Genomic DNA, 24,469 nt, shown 5'->3' with positions numbered 1-24,469 from the left:
GCTAGATGCTTTATTTGGTGGTGGTTCACCATGTCTGTACCAAGTGGGTGAAAATGGGTTTTTTTACTTTAAGATCATCTCCCATTGCTTTTTTAAAAAAAGTTTTAAAACCTCCCACAGATTTTTTTTAAAAAATGACATGAAAAGCTGTCTTGGAAAGGATTTCTGACTAAACATCTTTAATTGCTCCATTGGTAGATTTAAGGGAAGAGCTTTCAGTCCACACAGGTAATTGTAGCTGTTGGAGGAACATGTGAAGGGCAGTACCTTGCCTCAAAGGGCATGGAGAGGAGAAAGAAGTGGTCTTCTGCTTGAGGTCTGACTGTGGGCAGAGGGGATCTCCCAGCTGACATCAGAGCAGGACTGATGCTGGTTGAACAGACTTTGCAGACACTCCCTTCATGGGGGTCAGAGGTGGATATCACTGGCCTGCAGCTGGGGACATTTGGTGGGGAAGGGCAGAAGAGGGGGTTGTATGTGTTTGAGAAGGAATGAGGAGTGTGCAGTTCCTCCATCAGGTGTCCTCTCCTAATAAAGTTTTAAAAACTTCTCTAAAATATTTTCACCTTGCAGTTGTGCAAATCCTTCTTCCCCTGGTTAGTGAGGCTGGAATTAAGGTAGAGTGAGAAGTTCCTGTCAAGGACTTACGTGTTCTAATATAGATCTTGGTTCTTCTAGGGAGGAGCCAGCTGTGCTCTCCACAGAAATAAGCGTACTAAGATAGAGCATCTCTGCCAGACTCCTAGATGGTGTAAAGTCGTCCTGCAGACTAAATCAGAAGATGGTTCTCTCAAGCTTGGGAGCATGAGCTTTTGTTTTTTGGAGTTCAGTGGATTTATCTGGAAGCTCACTGTGAGCAAAAACAAAACAAAAGCCTTTAAAGTAACTTCATTAAAAAACCCCCAACCTTTAAAGTTGATTTTTTTTTTCTTAGCAGCGTCTTCTGCACCGCTGGCTCACCTTGCTAAACTTTGCAATATTTTTAAAAACTTTTCTGTGCCATTGTGACACTTGTCTTGATTCCTTTCAATGAAGTTAGCATTGCAGGTTAATACCTGCTGCCCTCCTGTATATTTTGTTGGTAAGCTCTTTGGGACTGAGGAGGAAAAGCAATTAGGGAGGCCTCAGATAAGGAAGGTAAAAATCCAGCCAGACAAGTTTGATAATTGCTAGATTTCAGCAGGTGTCCATTTGAAGTTGTTGTAGGTTGCAAGGTGGATGTCAGGGAATAGGAAGAGGCTGGTTTTGCCTCTTTAGAGAGCTCTAAGGCCACAGCTGGAGTTATCTGCAGCACAGCTGAACTCCAAAACATCCCTTGGATTAAGGTTTTCCAGAGTTGGGCAGACTTTGATCGTGCAGCGCAGCATGTGAAGTACCTTGGAGCCAGTGTGCAGCATAATGAGTGAAGCTTGTCAGTAGGACACATTTGTTGTCTCCAGCGTAGGCTCAGCCGTGCTTGTAAAATCCCAACAGTGCTGGAAAATGGGAACCTTCAGAATACAAGAGTGAAAGAATGCAGCAATTGGTCTTCTACACAATAGAGGAACAATAGAAGTAGTTTCATAGCGACAAATATTTTGGAAGGATAATAAAACTCTTCATGATACAAAAAGAAACAGTGGAGTGCAACCTACTTAAAACTCCCAGTCTGAAGTCCTCAGTAATGTCATTACGGCATTCTTTCCACAGATTTGCAAAATGCAAAAAGTGTTGAAAAATGTCAGCTGAAGATAACAGGGCTTTCCTCAGGACAGGGATCCTTTTCAGCACTGAGGGCTCCCTTTTTTGGATTCTTCCAAAATGAAGTGTTTTCCCAAGGGGGAATGCATCTGCCTTGTCTGCCTCTTTTCTTGTTTTACGTACATCTCTGCAGCCATTGTTTTGCTGCTTCAGGTATCTGGCTTTGAGAGGATAGTAGAAGGGCCAATTCTGGCTCTTACGGAACTCTAGAATATAAATTAACATCCAAGACTGTGTTTCGAAAATGAAACAGAAAAAAAGCATTTGATATATCAGCAGTTAATAGAACTCTTTCAAGATCAAACTTCATTTTTTTTCTGGCTTGGTTGATCTGAAGTGCAAATACATGGCACAGTTATTGATCTTATTTTATTGTTATTATTATTCCAGCTAGCAATTACAGGAAATCGGTACATAAAAATATGGGTTGAAAGCCAGAACAGGCATTTCTCACTGAATTAGTTTCTAACAGTTTTCAAGAGCTATCTTATGTAGTCTGGAGACACTGATCATCAGCACAAATAGCAGATCTCGTGTCTGGATTTCTGTCTTCTCCTCCACCCAGAAGTGCAGGAGGAGACAGCTTGGTTGTCAGCATCACTATTTCAGCCCATTGTCTTGGCTGCCAAAAAGGCAGCAACCCTTCAGTGAGACTTAAACAAATAGCCCTGCTTATCTTCTGGGCAGGATTTTATTCTCTAGCACTTAGGCTCCTTCCTCAAGGAAGACAGACAAGGTTGGCTGCTCAATCAGATGCTCTTAGAACTAAAAGCAGTTTAGATTTTCTGGCTTCTGTGTCATGTGGCTGAAAGCCTGTGCATAAATGTCTGTGTCCAGGTGAAAAGACCAAAGAGGAACTTCAGTTTTGGAGTCTTTAATCCCCTTAGCTCAGAAGTGGACCTCCTTCCCTGCCCCCAGCTACGGGCAGTAAAAAGGGTAAGGCAGATTGTGAGGGAAGAGTGGTTATAATCATCTTTTCATTAACTTGATCTTGTTCAAAGACACAATTTATCATCTCTTGCTAAAATCCTGACCTTTGTGTCCAGGACTGAAGAAGCACGTGTTTTGAATGAGTATCCGGTGCTCCATAACCTTCAGCTGGGGAGGTCAGAGGAGGAATTTGCAGTCAGTCATTTCAAAATAAATGGAAAAAGTGGTAAATGCTGTCCTGTTACTTAGAGGTTACATCTGTGGGTGCTGCAAAGGGCACGCATCAGGTCAAAGGACATTCTGAAGTTTTTACAAAGCAGTTTGGCCACTGGCGTTTGAGAGAAAGGGTAGGTCAGCAACTGCAGAGGGGAGACTCTGCAGACAGGCGGCTGGAGCTGCTCTCAAGTCCCAGCACCGCAGTTCTCAGCAGTCGTCGTTAACAAGCAGATGCAGTTGTCATCATAAGAAGAAGATGGTAACCTGCTTAATGGAGGTAACTCTGTAACACCCAGACGCTGCATCAGATGCCAAGAAGGATGTCATGTAGCGTAGTGAAGAGAGACGTCACACAGTGGTGTGTTTCAGGTGTTCAGGTGTGAGACTGGTCACTGTCCTTGTCAGACGTGAGATCGTCTCTGCTGTGTTTGGGAGTTTTGCTGTCAGACTGTGGAGTCTGTGTGTCAGTGGAGCTTGTGGTAGTATCTGGCCTTTTTTCTGTAGGGGAAGTGCCTCTTGTCCTGGCTGTGAAAGCTCAGACTTCCTCTCGAGTAGTTTTGGGCTGCTGACAAACAGACAGCTTAATCATCTAGGAAATTCTAATCTTAACCTCTGAAGCAGTCTGCCGTGTGAGATCGGGCATTTGAATGGTAGATGAAAACTTCAGCGCGTTTTATTCAGAGCAGGTGACTAGCTCTGACCGCCCAGGCTTTTTAGCATTCTGCTTACAATCCTGTCTTACAGCGTCCTGCTCACGGATTCCAAGTTAATATGAAGTTAGAGGCTGTGGACAGAAGAAATCCCATCTTGATAAGAGTGGCAACAATAGTTGACAAAGATGACCATCGCATTAAGGTATGACCTTGCTTCAAAGTGCAGAGCTCTTGTGCTGAGGAATATAGTGATTGGTGGTACAGAAAAACCACCCATTTGGTGTGAGGAGCAGCAAACAAACACCTTGCAGATGAATGAGCCTACAGGCCTGCCCAACTTGAAATTATTTTTATTGTTTTGTCCTGTTGAAATCTGATGGAATTGCCTGGTATTCTAGTTACTGTTTTAATGTAAGTATTTTGAAATAAGTTGACAGCATGATTTTCCATCTCTTAGCATTTCTGTGTGATCTGTGCGAATGAAGGCAGCATTAATGTTCTGCTGGTGGGAAGCTACCTGATGATTTTTTTTTTCCTAGCATATTTAAAGGAAAACCCAAAGCAAATTAAATTCTGGCATGTGTAGGAAGTGCCTTCTTTCTCCAGGACGAATTTGTTACATAAATGCATTTTAACTAATTCTTTTCACGTTAATATAGGGTCAGAAAAATCTGGTGTGCTTTGGCTTCTGAGGGATTAAGTATCGGCCAGCTAAAGTGGAGGCTGCACTGATGGAGGCTCCTTGGCCTCTAAAGGATGATTATGTGGGCAGGAGTAGAGTTTGCTCTCCATCAGCCATTTGATTCTCAGTTGCATCGCTGTGATTGCAAGCAGCAGTCAAGTTCTGCCAATATATAGTAGCATGATACTCAGTTCATACATTTGTTTGAAACTTTGCTACGCAGACAACCCAATAGGCTGTAAGCTGCAGTGATCCTCAGCCTCTGTTAACCTGACCTGGATCTGAGCTAACTATTACTAGTCCCTTCGTCCAGCAGAAGATTCTAGCTTGTTCATGGCAAAACTCACCAAACTTTTAGGCTTTTATGGTGGAATCCTCAGAAAACAAAACAATTAAATAAGCAATTGTTCGCATAGATTTAGTCTTTGAGTATAGAGTGTGCTGGAGCACCCCATGGTCTGTGCTTTCTCGCAGACCCTGTGATTTGCCTGTGTCACCAGAATCCGGTTGTTCTGTAAAACATAGATGGAGGGGTCAGGAAAACAAATAGTTGCACTGAGCACAAAGGATGATTGCGCTTGACTGAAAGATTGAATGAATCAGCCCCAAGCTGAGCAAGGTGAAACAAAGGGGGAAGTTAAAATAAAAGCTGAGTCATGTCCTTAACTGTATCTCTCAGCAAGACTGTGTGCTTCTTTTAGATACATTTTGATGGTTGGGACCGCAATTATGATTTCTGGGTCGATGCAGACAGCCCTGATGTTCATCCAGTAGGCTGGTGTGCAAAAACTGGACATGCTTTGCAAGTCCCTCTAGGTAAAGTAGATGACATCATATTGTTATACTGAATAATTTTCCTAAGTGCAGCCTGCTCTTCAGAGGCAGAGTGTGTTTTACAAATCTGTTAAACTTTTGTTTTTTATTACCAGGTGCTGTTGATCCAGTGGGAACAGTGGGACAAGCGTGTCCTACTCCAGGCTGCCACGGTATCGGTCATGTCAGGGGACCACGATACGGAACTCATTATACGTATGTATATAAGATCTTCATAAGGGTTCTGCCTGCGAGAGTCTAACTGCTGTTCATAATAATAATGCAGCAACAAGCACCTGCACTGCACTGAAATTATCTCAGGGTGTTTGTCCTGGAGATAGTTATAACTACAATTGCAGCTCCCTCTTGTGTTTAAATGTGCTGTTTCATCATAAATTCTGTTTATACCAGTATCATCATTACAACTGCAATGCAATCCAACATAGATTAATTCGCTCCAACTTCTACATTCCAGTATTACTGAAGGTATTTTTTGGTAAAATAATATATCCAAGAACAGCATGCAAGGCGACAGTTAAAGAGGGAGAGAGTGTGGGCAGATTATTTAAGGTATAAGAGTGAGGAGTGCTAGCTCATGTTTTGTGCTCTGCCTTTTGATTTCTAACGTGCTTTTGGAAAAGGAAGGTTTTTCTCGATTAAAATATTTTAAAGAGGAAGAAAACAATCTCAGATGGGAGGTCTGAAGATCTAGTAGTATATAATGTGGTAAAGGGCTTTGAATTTTTCAGAGTGAAAGTTACAGGACTCTGCTTTCATGGAATATTGTTCAAACAAGCAGGTTACAGAGGAAGAGCTCTTGTTGTTCTCTGAGGTGACTCTGTAAAATCATTCCTTTGGTTTCTAATTCTATCATGTAGTCCCGTCCTTTCTGGCACCTAAAACTGGGGAATAACATCTCCCTGAGTGTTTCTGGCCTCATTTTTTCTGGGTTTGTTGATAGATGTGTCTGCCTGAGACTGGTAAGATTGTATGACTTAAAAACGTGCAGTATCATCCCTCTTTTTTTTCTTTTTTCTCTTTTTTTTCTTTAACACAGGTTAGTTGGCTGCCCATATTCTGATGTGAACCTCAACAGAGAAAACTTGTTACAGGACCGCCTGAGTGGGGAGAGACCTTCCCCTAGCAATAGCATGCAGAAAGCCAAGCGGCTGGAGGCTCCTGCCCCCTTTCTGGTGGGAGCAGGAGAGTCTTCTCAGGAGGACTCTCCACAATCCAGGTGAGCTGAACCCTTTTCTTGGGCAGGTACTGGGGTGCAAAACTATTTTACAAGGCTGAAAACCACAGGAATTGGCAGAGAAGCAGCAGAGCATTGAGTTCGTCTGTCTGTAATACTGACCCATGCCCCAGACACTCTTAACACAGAGCAGTGCACTTTTATACCCTCATATGCCTTAATAGGTTTCTTGATTCCTTAATCCTGCTGCTCTGGTCAAATTCCAACAAAGGAAATTGCATTCTGTCTCCATAAATTTTTCCTTGCTGTTTCAATTTAAAATATGTTCTTTTCCTTCGTTTCCTGTCCTAAAACTGTCAAGCAAGGTTATTTTGCACTATTAAACTGTAACTGCAATCCACCCCAGAGTGGGCTGCATTACAGTGGTAGGTGTAATGACTCTGTGTATCGCTTGGCAAACAAGTTCAGCTTCTTCAGATACTTTATTTTCTTACATGAAAATCTTGGAATTGGATATCATTGAAGCAAACTGTATATTAGTTCTTGGACTGCAGGAGGCAGTTAAAATATGTCATGGGACAAATCTGGACATGAAGGTTTTTATTATTGTTACCTTTAGTGTGTACAATTCCAGTCTCACTAGAGCAAACTCCAGCAATACTTTTGGTCTTCGTTGTATATGAAGGCTCATATACATTTAAAAATTAATTTGTTTTGCTTAGATTTACAACGTTTTCAAGATATATTTGGCCAAAAGAAAGGAATACTTCTCTCCCCTCCCCAGCATACATGGCCAAAGTTTGCCTCCTCCCATCCCAGAAATGTGCAGGGGTTTCCATTTGCTAATCTCAACGCCAGAACTGATTGCATTTCAGTGGCACTGTTACCATAAAGCTCTCTCAGGAGCCTTGGGATTCTCCCAGAATAAATGGCATTCTAAAATTGTAACATATTTCTATTCTTCAATTTCATTTCATGATAGTGGGAGGTCTGGATTCAATATGCAAATCTGATAAGACCCTGCTGCTTGTCCTTCCTTGGGCAACTGTGTAGCTCAGCTTGTGCATCAAACTCAGTCATGGAGATTCTTAAATGTTATCCAGAGGTATCAGGATTAAAAAAATCTTAAGTCTCTTGATTTCACCATAACACATGCTTCAGTGGGTTTCTTGTAGCTGCTGGGATCAGAGCCTCAGTCCACAGGGGCTGATTTATTTCATATAATCTCTCTCAATCCGTGCTGAAGAGTAAAAAAGCACTTTATACTGTGCCAGTAATGACAGTGGGGGAGAGGAAAGCTCCTACCACTAGGTGGTAGTTGTTGCTCTCACTTGCAAGGAGCAGCCAGCTTTACTCTCCTGTGGGAAAAGGGAACAGAGGGTGTCAGCTTAGCTACTATCATTTATCTGTCTTTCCAGAAAATCTGCACAAGACAGTGAAAAGTCATGTCAAAGCAGTGTTCACAGTCTGTCGGAACAGTCTGAAAACAATCAAGAGAGAGACTGGGTAGAAGAGGATTCCTCTGCAGACATCAAAGCCAAACCAAAAAAGTAAATAAGATTTTTGTGATGTATTCTAATGTGTTAACAGCTGTGTTTCTTGATGCTGCTGCTATTTCTGAAATACAGATGTAAATCATAACTTCGAACAGCCCAATTTCATCAGAGATTTGCAGCATAGGATTTTAGAATCACATGGTAAATCTCCTCCCTTCCTCCTGTTATTTTGGGCCCTGTCTTTCCTGCAGTAAACTCAAATCCGAGTTCTAGCCCTGGATTTAACAGCACAGTCCTTAGCTTAGAGAGAGAGGTCAGAGACAGAGCAGTGCTATTGCTTATTTGAAGAGGGAAGAAGCTTTTGGTTCCTAAAAGTCCCGTTAATCACTGTATAGAGAAGAAATTATATCAATTTCTGTATCTTCTAAAGTGGTTTGTAATTGATGCTTTCAGGCTTGGGTGCTCGCATGCCTATATAAAGTTCCAGCTGGTGAAACAGGAAAGCAATGGGAAAGGTTGGTTAAATTTTACTTCTTTTTCTATGTGTGTGCATATACGTGCAATATTACCACAGTCACAAGGCGCATTTAAAACTTTACATTTTTTTTGTCTTTGATACCACGGTTAAGAGGAGGCACATGCTGGAGGTGATGGTAATGGTAGTCTTTCTTCCTTCAAAATGAGGAGGAAGGGTAACGTTACTTAGAAGTAAAAGGTTTAATACTTTCTAGAGTGAAGCCTCATATTTATTAACTGAGAAGACAAGCTTGCACCATCTCTTGTGGCACTGCATACTCTTCCGAAGTGGCAAGGGGTTTTTGTTCCCCAACCAGTCGATGACAGAGCCAGCAGAGGTGTCAAGGGAGACTTACTCAAAACCTGGCAGATAGAAGTTGATGGAACTTAAACTATCTTTAGACCCCATTGGGTATTCAGAATCATGACTTGAATCATTTTGGCTGGTGACTTTTTTAAGGTTTTCCTAAGGATGAAAAAGAAAACAAAAAATTAAATGGAAAACCACTGACTTTTTTTTTTCTGGTATGTGACAGGTTAAGTTTTAAGAGGAGCTTTCTGATATCACTTTAGCAAACCATATGCTTCACTTTCAGATTTACTATAAAAAGTCATTTCAGAGAACCGAGCTGACCAGGCTTTTAGGAGGATTTAACATGGTAATATGTCTCTAATCAAAAATAGCTAAGCAGGCAGAAACTGGGACAGGTGCCTAGCTTTTTTTTTTTTTTTATATATACTCATTTTTACCTAGTGCTGACTTCTGCAGTCAGAGCTGGAGAAGTCTGCCAGCTACGAGCTGCAGTTGTGGCTGGCAGGGAAAGCTGTCTGCTCTCCCTTTGTATTCACCTTAAACAGAATGGTGGAAATCAGTGGAGGGAAATTCTGCAATAATCCACTGACCCGTAATTTCACAATTACCCAGAGCTTTCATCCCATCTACATTTAAACTATTAGAACCCAGCTTCTTTCTCAAAGGGAAAGTAATTTGTTTAGATAGTGGCTTGGATGCTTACTCCTGAGGGTTTGGGCTTAGTGAAGAGGAGGAGACAGTCTGTGATAGAAGCAGTGCCCACCCAGCAGGGACATAGCTGTTTGGAAAACCTTGGACACGAATAGGACCCGCTGCGGCAGGGAGGTGGGGGCAAGGGCAGCTGCTGCCCCACATGGGAGAGCTGGGGGAGACAGGGGAGGAGTAGGTGCCCTGCCAGGAGCACCAGCTCCTGAACTGAGCAGTTCTTAGACTTTATTGCTTTTCAGTCCTCCCCCTATTAAAAGACCTGTCTATGCTGCCCTACACCCTTCATGGAGGTGAGGACGAGGTAAAGTGACACAGCCGGGGACAGGGGAGTGACCTTCCGCTAGGTCAGGCTTTACCTCCAGCTCTGCTTTCACTTCAGCTGGTGAGGAGCTGGCAAATCATGGAAATTTGCTTTTTCTTTATAATACTGTTTTACTTTGTGCTTTACACGCAATGACTGGCACACCCCGCAGATCCTTACACAGCATCCTACTAACAACCGTTTGTGCTAACACTGAGCAAAGCTGGCAGAGGCGAGCGCAGCCGTACCGGCGCTGGGCATGCCGAACCTTTCTGGGGACAGGAACAACATGGGAATTTTGTATGGTTGCCACGGGATGGCGCCGGGCAGCCTGTGCACCCTGTGCCAGCCTGGCAGGGTGGGGGGCGAGGGGACAGCACACGTTAACCACTGTAAGCCAGAGGAATGTTTCCCATTTTGTTTCCATCCTCCGCTTCGCTTCCCGTTGTATAACCAGGCAAGTCCCTGTAGGACCATGACTCTGCACTACTCGAGTGATCTCATTAGGGAGGGGTGATTTCTTCCTTTTTTTTTGCCTTGATTTTTAGAGCTTCTGTCACTTGACACTTGAGGAGAGAGTTGATGTCTGGAGGTAACTTGCAGCTCTGCTGGCCTGCGAGTCCCCTGGGGAGGCAGCGAGCCCAGGCCATCAGCTGGCACCCGTAGTGTTCTCTGCAGGCTGGCTACAGCTGTGAGCTGGAACAATGCCATTAGTTTCCAGCCAAAGATGCTGTTACCAGAACTCCTCCACCTTGTCAATAAAACGCTGCAAACATCTTCTCTGTTAGCAGCATGACATCATTTTCCAGGGAAGAAGCTAACGATAAAGCCTCCAGCCTGGCAGTCTTATCTGTTTTTTTTCTTTCTCCTTGTCAGGAGGGTGAGAAGAACGCCCTGAAAGCTCAGCGTGCCATGCAGTAGCTGTGCCTGGCCGTCTGCTGGCCCTGCCTTGCTTTTCCCTCCAGAGTGTGACCCTTCCTCCTTCTTTGTTGTAATTATGCCTACTTGAAGCCTTGCTCTCTGACTTGTCTCGTTTCCTTTTCCAGACCCCGATTTGGATCTCCAGCAGGCCCTCCACCAGTCCATCTTCATGCCTTCCCTGGCCTCTAACCCGACCCACCGCCTCCATCTCTGCTGGGAGCAGCACTGCAAGCTCTTGCCAGAGGTCTCGGGCCTCACGGCCAAGCACGTGGCCAAATGGACTGTGGAAGAGGTGAGTTACCTGTTCCCTGTTCCGCTCTCTCGGGGCGCGGGAATGAGAGCGCCCTCCTCTTCTGGAGTGCTAATTGAAGACATCTTTATTTTTTTTCCTTTCCTAGGCAATGCTTTTCTGTTTGCTTTGCATATGCTGTAGCTGACTCAGCTAGAAGTTATACCCAATCACTTTGTAAGGGAGGGGAGGGATCCCTATTAACCCTCTGGTGTCCATGGCTTATTTCCCTGAATAGGATTCCCTCCCTTTCCTTGTTTGTTTATTTACCCCTTGATCTTTTAGTTCTCAGGCTTGAAACATGATTCTGACAGCAGATTCTGTTTCTCTCTGATCTCCCTCCCCCTCTCCTGTGACTTTGCTGCTGATTCACTTTTACATGGCAAATAATTCCAAACTGCACTGTGCATGCTCACTCCTCCTGCATCTCCCTGCCTGATTCCCCTGGAACAAAACTGCCCACAGCCTGACCTGATTTCTGACAGAGGTAGCTGTGGAGCTGGGGCTGTCTCTGCAGTCCTAGCTCCTGAGATATCTCCTGTAATTAGGTGGCGTGTGAAAAAAACAGAATCCTTTGTGCACTGAGTAGTTAGTTTTTGCCTCAATGCCTTGGGTATGAATAATATTTGTATCTCTGCTTGGATAGTGGTGACAATTTGGATCCTGGCGCTTAATCGCAGGCCATTTAATCCAAGAGAAATACGCTGTACCGTTGCACTTGCAAGGAAGTAGGTAATCTGCAAAGCAGGAAAAAGGTGCCATTCTTCATGATGCATAGAGGATCTTCAGGGACTTTTAGAAAGTGCATTTTCCCTAAGTGCCTCTTACATCAGATAAATCCCAATCCTGACTTTGCTCTTCAGGCTGTAGGACTGCTAGGAGGCTGCTGGGATTGCAGTATCACAGGAGACAGGAGCCACAGCAATTGTGAAGGGGATAGAGCAATTAGTGTGCCTGTTGTAAAACTTGGTCCTTTTTTGGAGGAGGGGGGTTGTAATGAAAATGTGTTTGAATTGAATTCATAGCAAGGAGGAAAGATCTTTCTAGAAGGTTTGCTGTTTGTATCCTTCTTTTGAGAAAGCTTTGAATGACTTTTCCAAAAGGTCTTTTAGAAAAGTAATAAAGGCAGATACAGTTAATCCTCTGACAAGAAAATCAGAATCTCTTTCTTTTGGATAAAACATGGAGGCTGGTTCATGGAAGAACAGAATCAGGATACAAGCCAAATCAAATGCGTCCTTTGCAGCTGACCTTTAAAGCAACTGCTGGGTAAATTTAACTGGGATATTAGTTTGATAACGGATGAATGTAAGCAGGGACCACAGGGCATGAATGCAGGGCACTGTATATAGTGATTCAAAACCCAGAATACACTGAACTGTGTGCTCTGTGCTGCAGCCTGAAACAACTGATGAAGTTTTGACTGCCAGTAGGAGTGTGAATGGCACATTAAAAAGATCACTTGCAGCACCACAATGGACTGGCTAAAGTCATTACAGGTTTTGTCTTGAGTTTCAGTAAAGTGGATCTGTTTTTGCAAATTATGTTCATCACAAATTCCCATAGGAATCAATTTGGCCTCTGTACGAGCACTTGCAGGATCAGCATGTGCAGTGAAATGTAGCCCCAGGTCTGGAAGATGAAAGCAGCAGGACTTTCTGTGTTGTAGTGAGTCCAAAGTAGATTTGATCTGTCGGCATTTGGGCCCCTACATACAGGGCAAACATTTGCCTTTGGGTTGTGCTTTGAACTCTGCTGCACAAAGGAGGCCATTCCGCTGATCTGAAACAAGAGCAATGGGGGTGTAAAATTCTCCTTTGGTTTCAGACTGAAGAACTGGTTTTATTTTATAAAACCCACATTAAGGAAAAAAATGTTGCTTTAATTCCCTGTTGGTTGAGAACAGCTGAAATGGCAGAGCAGCAGCAGTATTTAGGGGCCCCCAAGCTAAAAAAACTCTTGGTAACACTGAACAGTCAACAAGACTAGTTACTTTAATGCAGCTTTGTTATTTATTGAAAGCTTCCTGTCATGATTTCAGAGCACAGCTAGTGAAGGTTATTGAATCACAGAAGAACATTAATATGTGCTAGAGTTGTATTGTTCATTAGTTAATCCTGCATCAGACGCTAATACCTGGTGGGGGGACTGTCCTTGTGCTAATCACTTGTGGGTTACCAAACCCCATTTAAACCCAGCTCCTCTCTGCATAGTCTCATGAGGCATTGTCAGTTCTGCTGTATTAAAGGGGTGCTGTGTGAGGCTACCTTCCAACTTTACCAAAAAGGTATACCAATACTGTCCTGATTTCAGTATATCACACACTTCTGGGACTGCATCAGCACCTTCCATATGGGTTGTGTGGAGTTTCTGAGGTGTTCTCAGAATTACATAAAGCTCTTTTTCAACCCCCTTCCCTTGACCAATATGTAGTCATAGTGTAAGACACTTCCACCTCTATCCACCAGATAGCTCTGTGAGCGTCGAGGTTGTTACCAGCAGGAAGGGCAGGCAGGCACTCACGTCCTCAAAGGAAAAGCCCTGATCTGCCTGATCCCACTGTGCTCCTAACCTGTCCAACACCTCTCCCACCCTCAGCTTGAGCCTTCCGACCGCACCCTTGCCCTTGCTTCAGAGCATTGCTGCCACCCTTGTGGGGCTGTGTTGGTTTCCTCTAGCCCATGATGTTACTGTGTTTTAGCCTTGTGCACCCAAGCCTTCCTCGTCCCTCAACTGCCACGTCTTGGTTTGGGGATCCTCCTCCCCAGCAGTGACGGGCCAGGCAGGTCACTGTGGCTCAGTGCAACCCAGGGTCTGGCTCGCATCCTGGGGACCTTCACTCCTGTATTCTCCTCTTGCATCCTACTTCCCTCTCTTTTCTCCATCTCTGGTAAACCCCAGGACTCCTGCTTGTTTGAAAGGCCACTCCTGTGGCGCAGAGTGCTTGCAGTGTCCGTCCAAATGACTTCTGGGACAGATCAAAGGCCCGTCATTCCGTGTCCGGGACAGTAGCCAGCAGCAATTGTGCAGGGAAGGACCCAAGAGCAAGGCAAGCTCAGAACTTTCCCTGGAGATTTCTACCAGCCTCTCAATACCATAGACACTAAAGGGCACTTACTGTCTTGCCCCCAGGGGTCCAACTGTCCCTTAAATTCTGGAAGGTACCAGACCCGCAGAAGATTTTTCATTTGTGTTTTAGTTATAAGCCAGGGAGGAGCAGGGGTTCAAAATGAAAGTAGTATTTTGTTAGTTGTTTATAATAGAAGTTTGCACTTCTACAGAGGAAAATTTGGAGTCACTGCCCGATGGGGCTGTGGATTTTAGGGGTTCCCTTGAAAATGGAGCTACTCACAGAAGATAAGGGTGAAAGAAGAGAGGGATGCTCTGCTTTCAAGTTACATAACAGAAACAACGGGAGTCAGAGCTGTTCACCAAAAATCAGCTTCTGCCAGGGTAGAGCAAAACCGGAGGGCACGCTGACAGCTCTGCTCCTGCGTGGTCGGAACTGGGGGAAGGGAGTGAATATTAGTCAAGTGCTGGGATCAGCTGGAGATGCAGTGACACGATTTAGGAGTGAGTCTGACAATCCTGAGTTAAAGGGAAGCTCATATTTGACAGTGACCCCTCCTAACTGTTTGTATTTATGGAAGAAATGTCACATCTGTAATAACTCACATGAATATGCCTCGTGAAACAGAGCTGTTCCTGCGAGGGAGCATCCAATTAGCATGAGATGTTTGATCTGATCATGCCTCAATATACAAATCTTCTGTGAACCAGTGAAGCTACAGCTGGAGAAGACAATACATATTAAGTCATCCTCCATTGCGCTCAGGACTGCTTCTCGCACTACTCAGTGTTATATAATGTAAAACAAGGGCTGCTTGCATGTCTCCGGGGAGATTATTCCAAATGTTAACAGATTTCCTGCTTAGAAAGGTTTTCCCTAATGTGAAACGTAAAATTAACTTTTACTTGTTTAATCCTGTTGGTTCCATGGATCCTGTGCACCTACCGTAGATTAAATAAAAACAAAACTCCTTTCCTTCCCAGCTCTTCTCCCTTCTGTATGTTGGTAAACCAGCAGTACTCATTCAGTTGATTTATCTTGTCTCCTAAAGGCATGTCATCATGGGCAACTGTCTAAATCCTTTTTCTTTTTTTTTTTTTTACTTTACAGCAATACCGTAGAGAAAGTGAAGTTGTGGATGGGTTTAAAATAGTACAGCCATATTCAGCTTTTAATCTTTAAAAATACTGTTGATATTTTATAAAGATCCTTTTGAGCAATGGAAGAACTGGACTTTTACAGAAAGATAAATGGTCAAAAGGCAGTATGGAAAGTACTGTAGGTAACCAGAATATGCTTTGCAGGGGTGTTGCAGCAACAATGCAGTAATGTTTTTCATATATACCCTTCATTAATGGGAGAGTTGTAAGTATTAAAGCTTTTAAAACTCTTGCATATAGAAGCCATATACAGAAATACAACCTTTTTGCTTGATGATACTCCGTTTTAATTGTGCGTATTTCTCTTTTCCCCAATGTAATTCCAGGTGGTAAGCTTTATCCAGCGTTTACCTGGTTGCAAAGAGCAAGCATCTGTTTTCAGGGAAGAGGTAAGTCAAGTCTGCCCAAATCCTGTGCTGTGCCACTGGCGGGTCCAACGGCAGCTAGGTGGGCATGTACCCTGTTACTCTGGGGTTACAGTGCAGAGAGCATAGACATGCTCAGGCTTGTCATTAAAGAGCCTGTAGTGTTTAGGAGGCAGCTGCAGCCTGGAGCAGAATTCCAGCATGGCTAACTGCATTCTGTTGCTTTAAATTTCCCCTGCAGTTCCAATCACTGAGCTTATGCTTAACATCCTGTCTTGGACTATTGTGTCCTGGGTTTGGCATCGTTATAAAGATGTCCTGTTGGAATGAAGATCTCATCTGCTCCCTCTAACGAGCACATATGCCTGCTTCTCTCGGTGAGGCTGTCAGTTGTAGGGTTTCCCAGGAATTGCTGGCTTCCTCCCTCGGCTGAGGCAGGAGGGGAACCTTTCCTTGAACAAGCAGTGGTTGGGAAATCAGAGCATCTCCTGCATGCGGTGTGTCCTGTCATCGCTGCCACGTGCTGGGCTGGACTGTGTTCCCTGGTTGTGGTGCGTTCACCGTGGCTTCTGAGAAACCTCAGCAGGCGCAGGAGATGGCTGTCCTGGTTTTTAGGACACTTCTTTACATGGTTTGTAGACATTTAGGCTCTGAGTGCTTCGTCTTCCAGTTACATTGCAGCTACAGCTTGGAGATTCTTTATGAGGCCCTGATTAATTTGCACAGACGTACCTCGCCTTCTATCGTCACAGCTTCACTGCTCTGATGGTAAGAGCTTGAGGGAAGGGGCTGTACCTTCTCTGTTCTGTGCGGCACTGCGCGCACCCTCTGTACCGAGGAAAAGCGTCGCACGTTGTAGCGACTGTAAAGGGCAGGTTTTTAATAGATGACTGCTCCCCAGAGCTGGCTTCCTTTCAGGATGAATCGGGCTGTAGTGCATTTTATGGGATTTATGTGTCTGTATTTTGTTTCCTCTTATTGTAAAAAACATGCACGCACACAAAATAAAAAGCAAAAGGAATAGAGGCTTGCAAAAAGCCTTATTCACAATGTAACAATATAGTGGACTATTGTTTAATTGAATATAGTGGGAATAATGAAATTTATTCGAATGAACCAATCTTTCAGTGTAGCTGAGTGTAAAAGGTGCATCCTGATTTCTAGTGAAGATGTATTCAGAGGTGAGAATTTGGTAAGTAAGATGTAACTAGCAAACCTTCTAATGAATCCAGCCATTCACAGTGTATTTTATTTCTTCTAGCCATAGTTTAAACGGCTCCTGAACACAGTGACTGTTTTCTGGTTGAGAGAGCAGCCAGCCATGTTCTATTTTAATAACTTACTTTCTGCAGCCTCAGAGTATGATTCCCTTTGCCAAATGAGAGGGGTTTGAGTTGTTTTTCAGGTTTATGCTCAAACCAAATTGTCAGTTTGAAATTAAAACCCTTTTAGCAGTTTGGCTTTGGCCAGAACTCAGGTGTGACTGACAGGACTGCTGAACTCCACCCACGTTGGCCATTAGCTGTAATCAGGCTTTTGCTCTCCGTTTAGGATAAATAAATCCCTTGCAGACTTCTCTTGGCAGGATGGGGGGCGGGGAAGGAGGGATAGGTTGCTGCTTACATGAGGAACGAAGAGAACAAATTGTGCACAAGAATTTTAAAAACCATCCAAATAAGATGGAACAAAGAAATGAATAATAAAGTACAGGCACTGATACTGTCCTTGTTTCTAGGTCCAGTTCAGGGAAGGTCTGTTTAAAATAAGCATCTTTGAGGCAATGCAGTGAAAATGAAGCATAGTAATAATATTGGACTGAAAAGCATTTTGAAATGTAGGACTGTTTTTCAGCAGGTTTCTGCCACTCTTGACTCTATATTATATAATGTAAGCAGCAGTCCATTAGTTTGAAGCCATTTTTAACATGTTCATTGCAGTAGTGTAGGCTCTAGGCAGCTTGCAAATAAGATTCAGGGACGTTGTGCGGCCATCCGTGGACTGGGAGCACTGCTGTAATTTCCAGTGTACACACTGGGAGGTTAACTAACTTGCTAGCAGTCTCTTGTCTGGTTAGAGAAGGGGAAACCAAATCTCCCAGCTCCCAGCTCTTTGCTTTAAGTGTATGTTCATCCACGTTTATTCAGTGTATCCTCTTCCACCAGTCATTGACGTCCAAACAAAGTTCTAGTTAGGAAGACTGCAGAAATAGAAGGATTGTTATTCTGGATGAGTTGAGTGTCTGGTGGTGTCTGCTACACTGGCGAACATCAAGTGAGAGGATGAGATGCTGTCAGTCCCTGTAAATGGACTTTAATGGAATAACATAGGGAGACACATATTGTTTGTCTGTGTCCATTAATCTTTGGCTTCTTCCCTGCAGCATTTGGGGTTTATATCTGTGTTGTCTCTGTGGATGTTCTTGTAAACCCAAGTAAATTTTTAACCTCTTAAAATAATATGCTAGGATTTCACTCGTTGCTACCTAGAGCATGCTGTATTTTCACAAGGCAGTATGTTTTTCGCTTGCTTACTTTGAATCTAATTGAATATCTCCTTGCTGATGGATTGGGAGAGTGTGTATGTAAGTCCAGAGAGATTACATGTCTTTCCTATGCCTTGTTTTATACAGAACGTGATCTCTTTTACCGTGTGCTGAGCAAGCCCATTTAGTGTCATTGACAACAATTTCACAATAGTCTCCTCTTTCTCCTTTAAACAGTGACTTGTTGTCTATGGGCATAGTACGAACTACTTGTGAGAGGAGCCAGATGTTTGCATCTCAGGAATTTTTCTCACCTGTAAGGTTTTTAGCAGAGCTGACCAAAAAGAGCAGAAAAAAAGGGTGTTTGGCTTTAAATTTTACCCTGAACAGCTTAACAGGAGTCCAAGAGTCTATGCAATGACAGTATATAATGAATGCACTAGGGAATGGCGATTTTATACTTCTAATCATTGTAGATCAGTGAAATGTACTAATTCTTGGATAGCTGCCTCCTGAAGACTAGCATTCTGGATTTCCTGATCTAATTTCTGGCCACAGCTTGTGAATAGGCTGTAGGATATTTGACAGTTGTTGGCTTTTTAGAGCAATTATAGTGAATATAAAATCTAATGAACCAGCAGCCTCCTCATGGTCTCTCCATAAGCCTTGCCTATCTTCGGGGTTCTCTATTTCTAGAAGAAGGATTGCTGGGTGAGGCCTGAGACCCTTGGAAAGCACAGCATGCCTGGGAACCTCACAGGGCTGTGGGTGCCAGAAATAGGGAGAAATACAAGGTTTTAGTTTTCAGAGCTGTGTTCATACTTTCGTTCCTCGTTCAAAGTATGTTGTTGAATTGCACAACCAGAAGTGAGAATCTGGCCTATTTCTGGATTGTAATCTTTCTCTTATGTTGTGTTTCCAATGTCTAGCAGATAGATGGTGAGGCTTTCCTGCTCCTGAACCAGAGCGACATAGTTAAAATACTCAGTATCAAGCTGGGTCCTGCCCTGAAGATCTACAACGCCATTCTCATGTTCAAGTCTGCAGAAGACAACTGAGAAGAGCCCTTTGCCAGAGCCCACGAGGAACTGACGGGAAGCAGATCTTCAACTGAGAGCATTACAACGTGCCGAACAGGCAGATTGGGGCTCAGACGTATTTTAAGTAGAACTTATTAAAAAGATTTTGAGGATATAAAAATCCTGCCACAGTCTGGAATATGGGGCAGCTTCACTTCCAAGAAGAGGATATTATTATATTTTGTAATTGAATTTGGTTTTGATATATCAATCTCTTTTTGAGATCTAGAAGAAACCTCCGGTTATAAGGGGAATCCAGGGTAACACTGGTGGAGCTGCAATAGCAAGAAGAAAGCTATGAGTAAAATGAGTGCCATGTCCAATGATAGTGCCTGAAAGAGAGACTGAGTTATCACCAGCATGTTTAATATATTCTGTATGTATAAAAACTCTGAAAAGAGAGTAAGAAAATAGGAAAAAGATGCACTTCAGAGCAACTCACCTGTATCCTTCAATGCTGTGACTTAAGAGATGACCTTTTCAGGACTGATTTTTAAATTCCAGTTTCTCCTACTGATCCTAGTTGTTACCTAGCAGAAGGGTACCATGGGCAAAGGGTTTCCATCCGTGATGGCTTGCCTCATTTCTGGTAACAAGCAAAATGTTCTCATTCATGTCACCAGAGAGCAGGAAGCAAGCCCTGTGTAGATAGGCTTTGAGGAGGCAAAGATCTCTCATAAAGATACCTCCCACAGGAGACAAAGATAAATATTCTAGTTGTAATTGTCCCGTCAGTGCTTTTGTGCAACTGCTGTCTGGACCAGGAAAGTCTTTACAGCAAAACGTCACAATCAGGAGCACTTGGGAATTTGATGGGTTCGTTCTTGTCCTCTCCACTGTCAGCCAAATGCTAGGAATGTGAGTTGGAAACACAGCAGTGGCCAGCGTGTGCGTACAGCTGCAAACAGATTTCCTAGAAACAATTTGCTTTTATTTTTGAACAATCAAAACTCATGAATACCAAGTGCTTTAGCCTTTTCAGCCTCCAGGTGGACTTTGGTCTGGTCTACCAAAGAGTCGGCGTGCTGTAGCAGCAGGGTGCTGGCTCCTCTGCCTCTCTAGTGGCAAGACAGGCAGAGCACACAGGGAACTTTGATTGGAGGGGAATCAGGGTTTGAGCAGACAGCAAAATGAGGTAAGAACTACTTCTCAAAGAGAGAGAGCTAATCTGCGTCGGAGGAGGCAAAGCTTGTGGTTGTGTTCCTGTGCATGCAGTCTGTGCTCTCCTGGCAGGAGGGGAGCACAAGTATTTCCTGTTCTGCTCAAAGTCAAGAGCATAGTTTTATGAAGATGTACATGGGACTGCGATGTCCCGGATGGGGGATTTCCACACCATTACTTCCAGAGCCATCCTCTTACGATGGAAGCCCTGGGGGAAGTGGTGAGCCCTGCTGGGGCTCTGCTCAGTGTTCCCTTTCGTGCCTGGTAGCATGCTAGCTCCTGAGTCTTCCTCTGGCCACTCTCCCTGTTAGATATTTGGCTGTTCTGGAGCTTAGCTAGAACTATCTTAGCTAGGGAAGCCATTTCACCCCTTCACTCAAAGCTGCCAGGCTGAATCCTGTGTGTGGACCCCTCCGAGCACTGTAATTGTGTGTACGTGGTGTTGCCAGAGGCGGGCGCGCCATCAACCTCTGCCCAGGGTTGCATGAATTTCTCAGGTCATTGCATGATGAGATGTGATCCATCTGTAGGTACCTCAAAATCCCCCCCTGCACTTGGCATCTTTGCCACCGGTGGTGTTGCCATAGTCCCAGCCCTGCAGCTTCTCCGAGAGCCATCGGGAACTGAGAATGAACACGCTGTCCGTGAGTGTGTGGTGACACAAGGAACACGCTTGGTCTTCCTTCCCTAGTCACTCCATGTCCTTTGTCCAACCCTCCAGCTGCTGAGAAGGTCCTTGTGACTTGCCTAAAGTAGTAAGTTCCTTAAAATTGTAAATAGAACAGAATTCACACCACTGAAGCCATCCAGTCCTGGATTAATATATAGAGCCATTTGTTTCCATACTTTCTATTTTTGTCTAAGATGTTAAGGAGTTTAAGCCTTCTACAGAGAAGACATAGGGGTGGTGGGATATTTAATAGCTGAAACATTAAATATCAGCCAGGCAGCTGCAGGAGAGTAATTTAATGCAGTGTTAAGGACTAGACAAGATATGACTTTATTAAAATACATTTTTGGTATGATAATCAGGATAGTCACCGAAGAGTCACATTCCTTTATCCCACTCTGTGCATCCAGCATCAGTGTAAAGACTGGAATTGTAAGTGGCATGTCCTGGACTCTGACACAACTGGCCTTCTAGGCAAAGCAAAATAGTTTCCTGACAGCAGGATCTGTAGCTGGACTGTTCTGTTCCTGGCTCTCCACTGGCTTGCTAAATAACCCCAAGCCCTTCTCTGCTCCAGTTTCACCCTCTGTGATACCCAGCCAGGTGGGGTGAGTGCAATTTTGCCTTGTTCTTGTTTCCAGCAAGCAGGTCCTGCAGGATTTTCTATTTTACCTCTGTCCTTTGGGAAACTGAGTTGGGGGACAGCAGATTGCCTCCAGCAATAAAACAAAACATAATATTATTTCATCTCTTTTACTATATATAGATAGAGGATTAAGAGAATCAGTGAAACGAGCAATGAGATCCTAGTCACTGAAATTATTCAAACAGAAGAGAAGTCTTTAATCCTGGGGGCTTCCAAGCCAGCTGGATCAAAGATGAAAACGGGTCCTTGGGAGTTTGTTCAGTGACAGCAAGAGCAGTGCTTTCAGCAAGGAGGAAGGAGGAACCCTTTTAGGGATAGAAGGAGGAGGAATGTGCTTCTTGTGCCTTTTTTTGTAATTGGATAATTGTCTTCGCAGAGCAAGCAAGAATGTGCACACATCTATTACTGACTGCTTTTCCAAATATAGCTATATTCTAATAAAATCAAGCAACTTCACAGTAACGCAATGGCAAAAAGTTCCAGTGTCTTCACTGGACATGTTTAAAATTCCCTAATATTTACGAGACAGAAAAAAAAAAAAAAAAAGAAAACCATCTCATCTTTTAGCCCCTTAACTTAGGAATTCGTTGGTTGCTGATGCCGTTTCGCTTGCGTCTGGGAGCCCGGCTTTCACATGTGGCTCAGTGACTTCTTTCTGCTGCCAGACCCTGCCTGTACAAAGTCAGCTCTGCCTTTTCCCAGTCCTGATGGAGGCCTGTGTCAAGACGAGGGCTCTGCAGATGCCTTTGATTGTCTACTGCCTTGTTGTCTAATTTGAAACATGCACTTTGAAGCAGAAAGCCAAAAGTTGTAGCTCTGTGGTGAACAAAGCTGAAACTGGTTAGTGCCACCGGGTTTAGGAGGCTTTTGTTGTCTGCTGAGTGGCAGCAGGAACCAGCTGTTGGCCCAACGGAACCCAGAAGTCACTTAGAAATAAAAATATATATTACTTAGAAGCAACCTGGAGCTGTGGCACCTTCCTGTAGGCCAGCAGTGCAAATGGGAAGTCTCAGTTCTCAGTTAAAACGGATTCTGGGCCCAGATACGTTTTTGTTGCTGTATCCCTGGTTTTGAAATCCAAAACGATGAAATTTTTTCTCCTTTTCTCTTCTCAGTAGAGAAGTAGTCCTGTTAAAATTTTTCTCTGCCATCACCAACGATCATCCTTGTAATCCAGTGGCAGCAAATTTCTGCTCTGGGTAATGAATCGCATTAAAGTTGGACAGAAGCGTTGGGCAACACCGATAGCAAAACTCTACAACCAAAGGGAAAAAAAAAACCAAAACACATTCAGCCCAGGGGATAAGCTAGTTCAGCTGTAGAAGATTTTCTGCCTGCTACTTTCCTGCCCTGCTTAGGGATTTATACCACAGAAAGCTTTAAAGTTTTTGACATCCTCTCCAGCATGTGATGAGCTAGCTTATTTTTGAAATTCCTGTTACTTGAACTGGAAACACGTGCAGGGGAAGGGAGCATGCGCCCGTTGTCTCAGTTCAGCCTCTGAAATGTTTGCCTCTTTTAAACCAAACAAATACTTGAGCTTTTTGACACTAGCCATGACGTTGCACTCCACCGATGCTTTCTTCTGGAAATGTGAATAAAGTTAATATAAGTTCAAGTTCGAACCTGACTCGTTCTTTCCGTGCTGGGGTCTGGCCCCGGCACGTGCTCGCGGGGGAGCCGGGCTGGCTGCTCATCGCGGAGGCTCCGGCTTTGTCCCCTTCTTTTCCTCCCCATAAAGCTGGCCATCGAAACGCAGGCGGCATTTTCCTCTTTTATCTCCTCCGTCGGGCGGAGCCGAGCCGCGTATTTGAGCTCTGCTTGATGTGTGCGCAGGACAGCGTCGGCCTCGGCCGATGCCTCAATGCCTCGCTGTCCTCTGCTGCTCGCACAACACCGTCATCCTCCGTGCTTTCCTACCGCAGACCGTCCCAGGACTCTGCCGTCTTCTCAAGCGATTCCAAATTTGAGTCTTTAACTAAAACTAGCAAGAACTTGTTATCAATATGAATCAGTGTTAAAACTCTGCATTTTTGGGGTCTTTGTGTCTGCTTTACCTTCCCTAATGCCCTATTGGGCTTCTTCACTGTGTCCCCCCTAATTATTTTAATTGACTCACCTGAGCATTTGTTTCTGCTCTAATTGTAATGAGCTGATACGCTGCAAAACACCGTGCAATCTGCCGTCAGTTGGGTTCCCCCCCCCGAATCGGGCGGTGGGAGTTTTTCTCCTGCTCTCGGCAGAGGTGTTTCTGCCGGAGCCGAGCCCGGGGCGAGAGGGGAGCGGGGCACGGATCCGCTTCGGCAGCTGAGGTTACCAGACCTTTGGAGACTAAAAATATTGGAGAGTTGGCGCCCAGCCATAATTTCTAAACTATCCCATCATCGGGGTAAACATTTGCTCTCATTGGTTTTTTCCCCTTCCAAGGTTTTTTTGCTTCTATTTAAACCCCGGCTTGTTTGCTTTTGTTACTGTGACCAGATTCCCGCTCTGGTTAGCTTGGATGCTCGTCGCAGACTAGGTAACATCAAATTTTGCTTTTGCTCGCTCAGTTAGTTCCCTGAGGGTTCTGTCTGTGTCGTTGCACTTGTGATACCTGAATTTCTCTGTGGAAGGGATTTTTTTCTGTTTGTTTAACCAAGGTTTTGATGGAGAAGTCTTAACAGAGCAGGGAGCATTAATCACCCAAATGGATGATTAGATTTGCAGATTATTCTGCTCAGGCAGACATGGAATTTTTTTGTCCCGAGTCATATTTCTCCTTGGGCAGGAAAAACCTGTAGTTTATTTTTTGCCTGCTTGAATGCTGACGTCGTTCCGTGGGCAGCCCCGCCAGGCTCCGTGGGACTGATCTTCCCCTCACGCCGCGGCCCCTGCAGGACTCGCTCCCTGGTGGGGTTTGCACACCCACTCGGGGGGGCGGAGGGGTCTCTGACTTACGGTGAAGACAAAGCATGGTGGCGGGGATGTGCCACCCACGTCACTTCTTTGCATCACCCTTCAGGCAAACATCTCCCCCCTCACGAGCCTGGTCAGGGAATCATTAAGGTTGGAAAAGACCTT

General features: G+C 44.3%; 1 protein-coding gene across 1 annotated transcript in view; it reads left to right on the top strand.

Moving 5' to 3' along the window:
• LOC104628236 (lethal(3)malignant brain tumor-like protein 3) overlaps nt 1–18,908 on the top strand; it is a 29,924-nt gene extending 11,016 nt beyond the window's left edge. The window contains exons 11-19 of the mRNA XM_010296750.1: nt 3,631–3,741; nt 4,923–5,037; nt 5,151–5,250; nt 6,092–6,271; nt 7,648–7,779; nt 8,179–8,240; nt 10,610–10,776; nt 15,330–15,392; nt 18,780–18,908. Coding sequence (XP_010295052.1) covers nt 3,631–3,741; nt 4,923–5,037; nt 5,151–5,250; nt 6,092–6,271; nt 7,648–7,779; nt 8,179–8,240; nt 10,610–10,776; nt 15,330–15,392; nt 18,780–18,908 — 1,059 coding nt within the window. The remainder of the gene's footprint in view (nt 1–3,630; nt 3,742–4,922; nt 5,038–5,150; nt 5,251–6,091; nt 6,272–7,647; nt 7,780–8,178; nt 8,241–10,609; nt 10,777–15,329; nt 15,393–18,779) is intronic.
• Nucleotides 18,909–24,469: the final 5,561 nt, after the last annotated feature.

The sequence above is a fragment of the Phaethon lepturus genome, unplaced genomic scaffold (genome assembly GCF_000687285.1).
Source record: "Phaethon lepturus isolate BGI_N335 unplaced genomic scaffold, ASM68728v1 scaffold12561, whole genome shotgun sequence".
Taxonomy (NCBI): domain Eukaryota; kingdom Metazoa; phylum Chordata; class Aves; order Phaethontiformes; family Phaethontidae; genus Phaethon; species Phaethon lepturus.
Note: the sequence above shows the minus strand (reverse complement) of the source record. Positions and strands in the feature narration are given on the sequence as shown.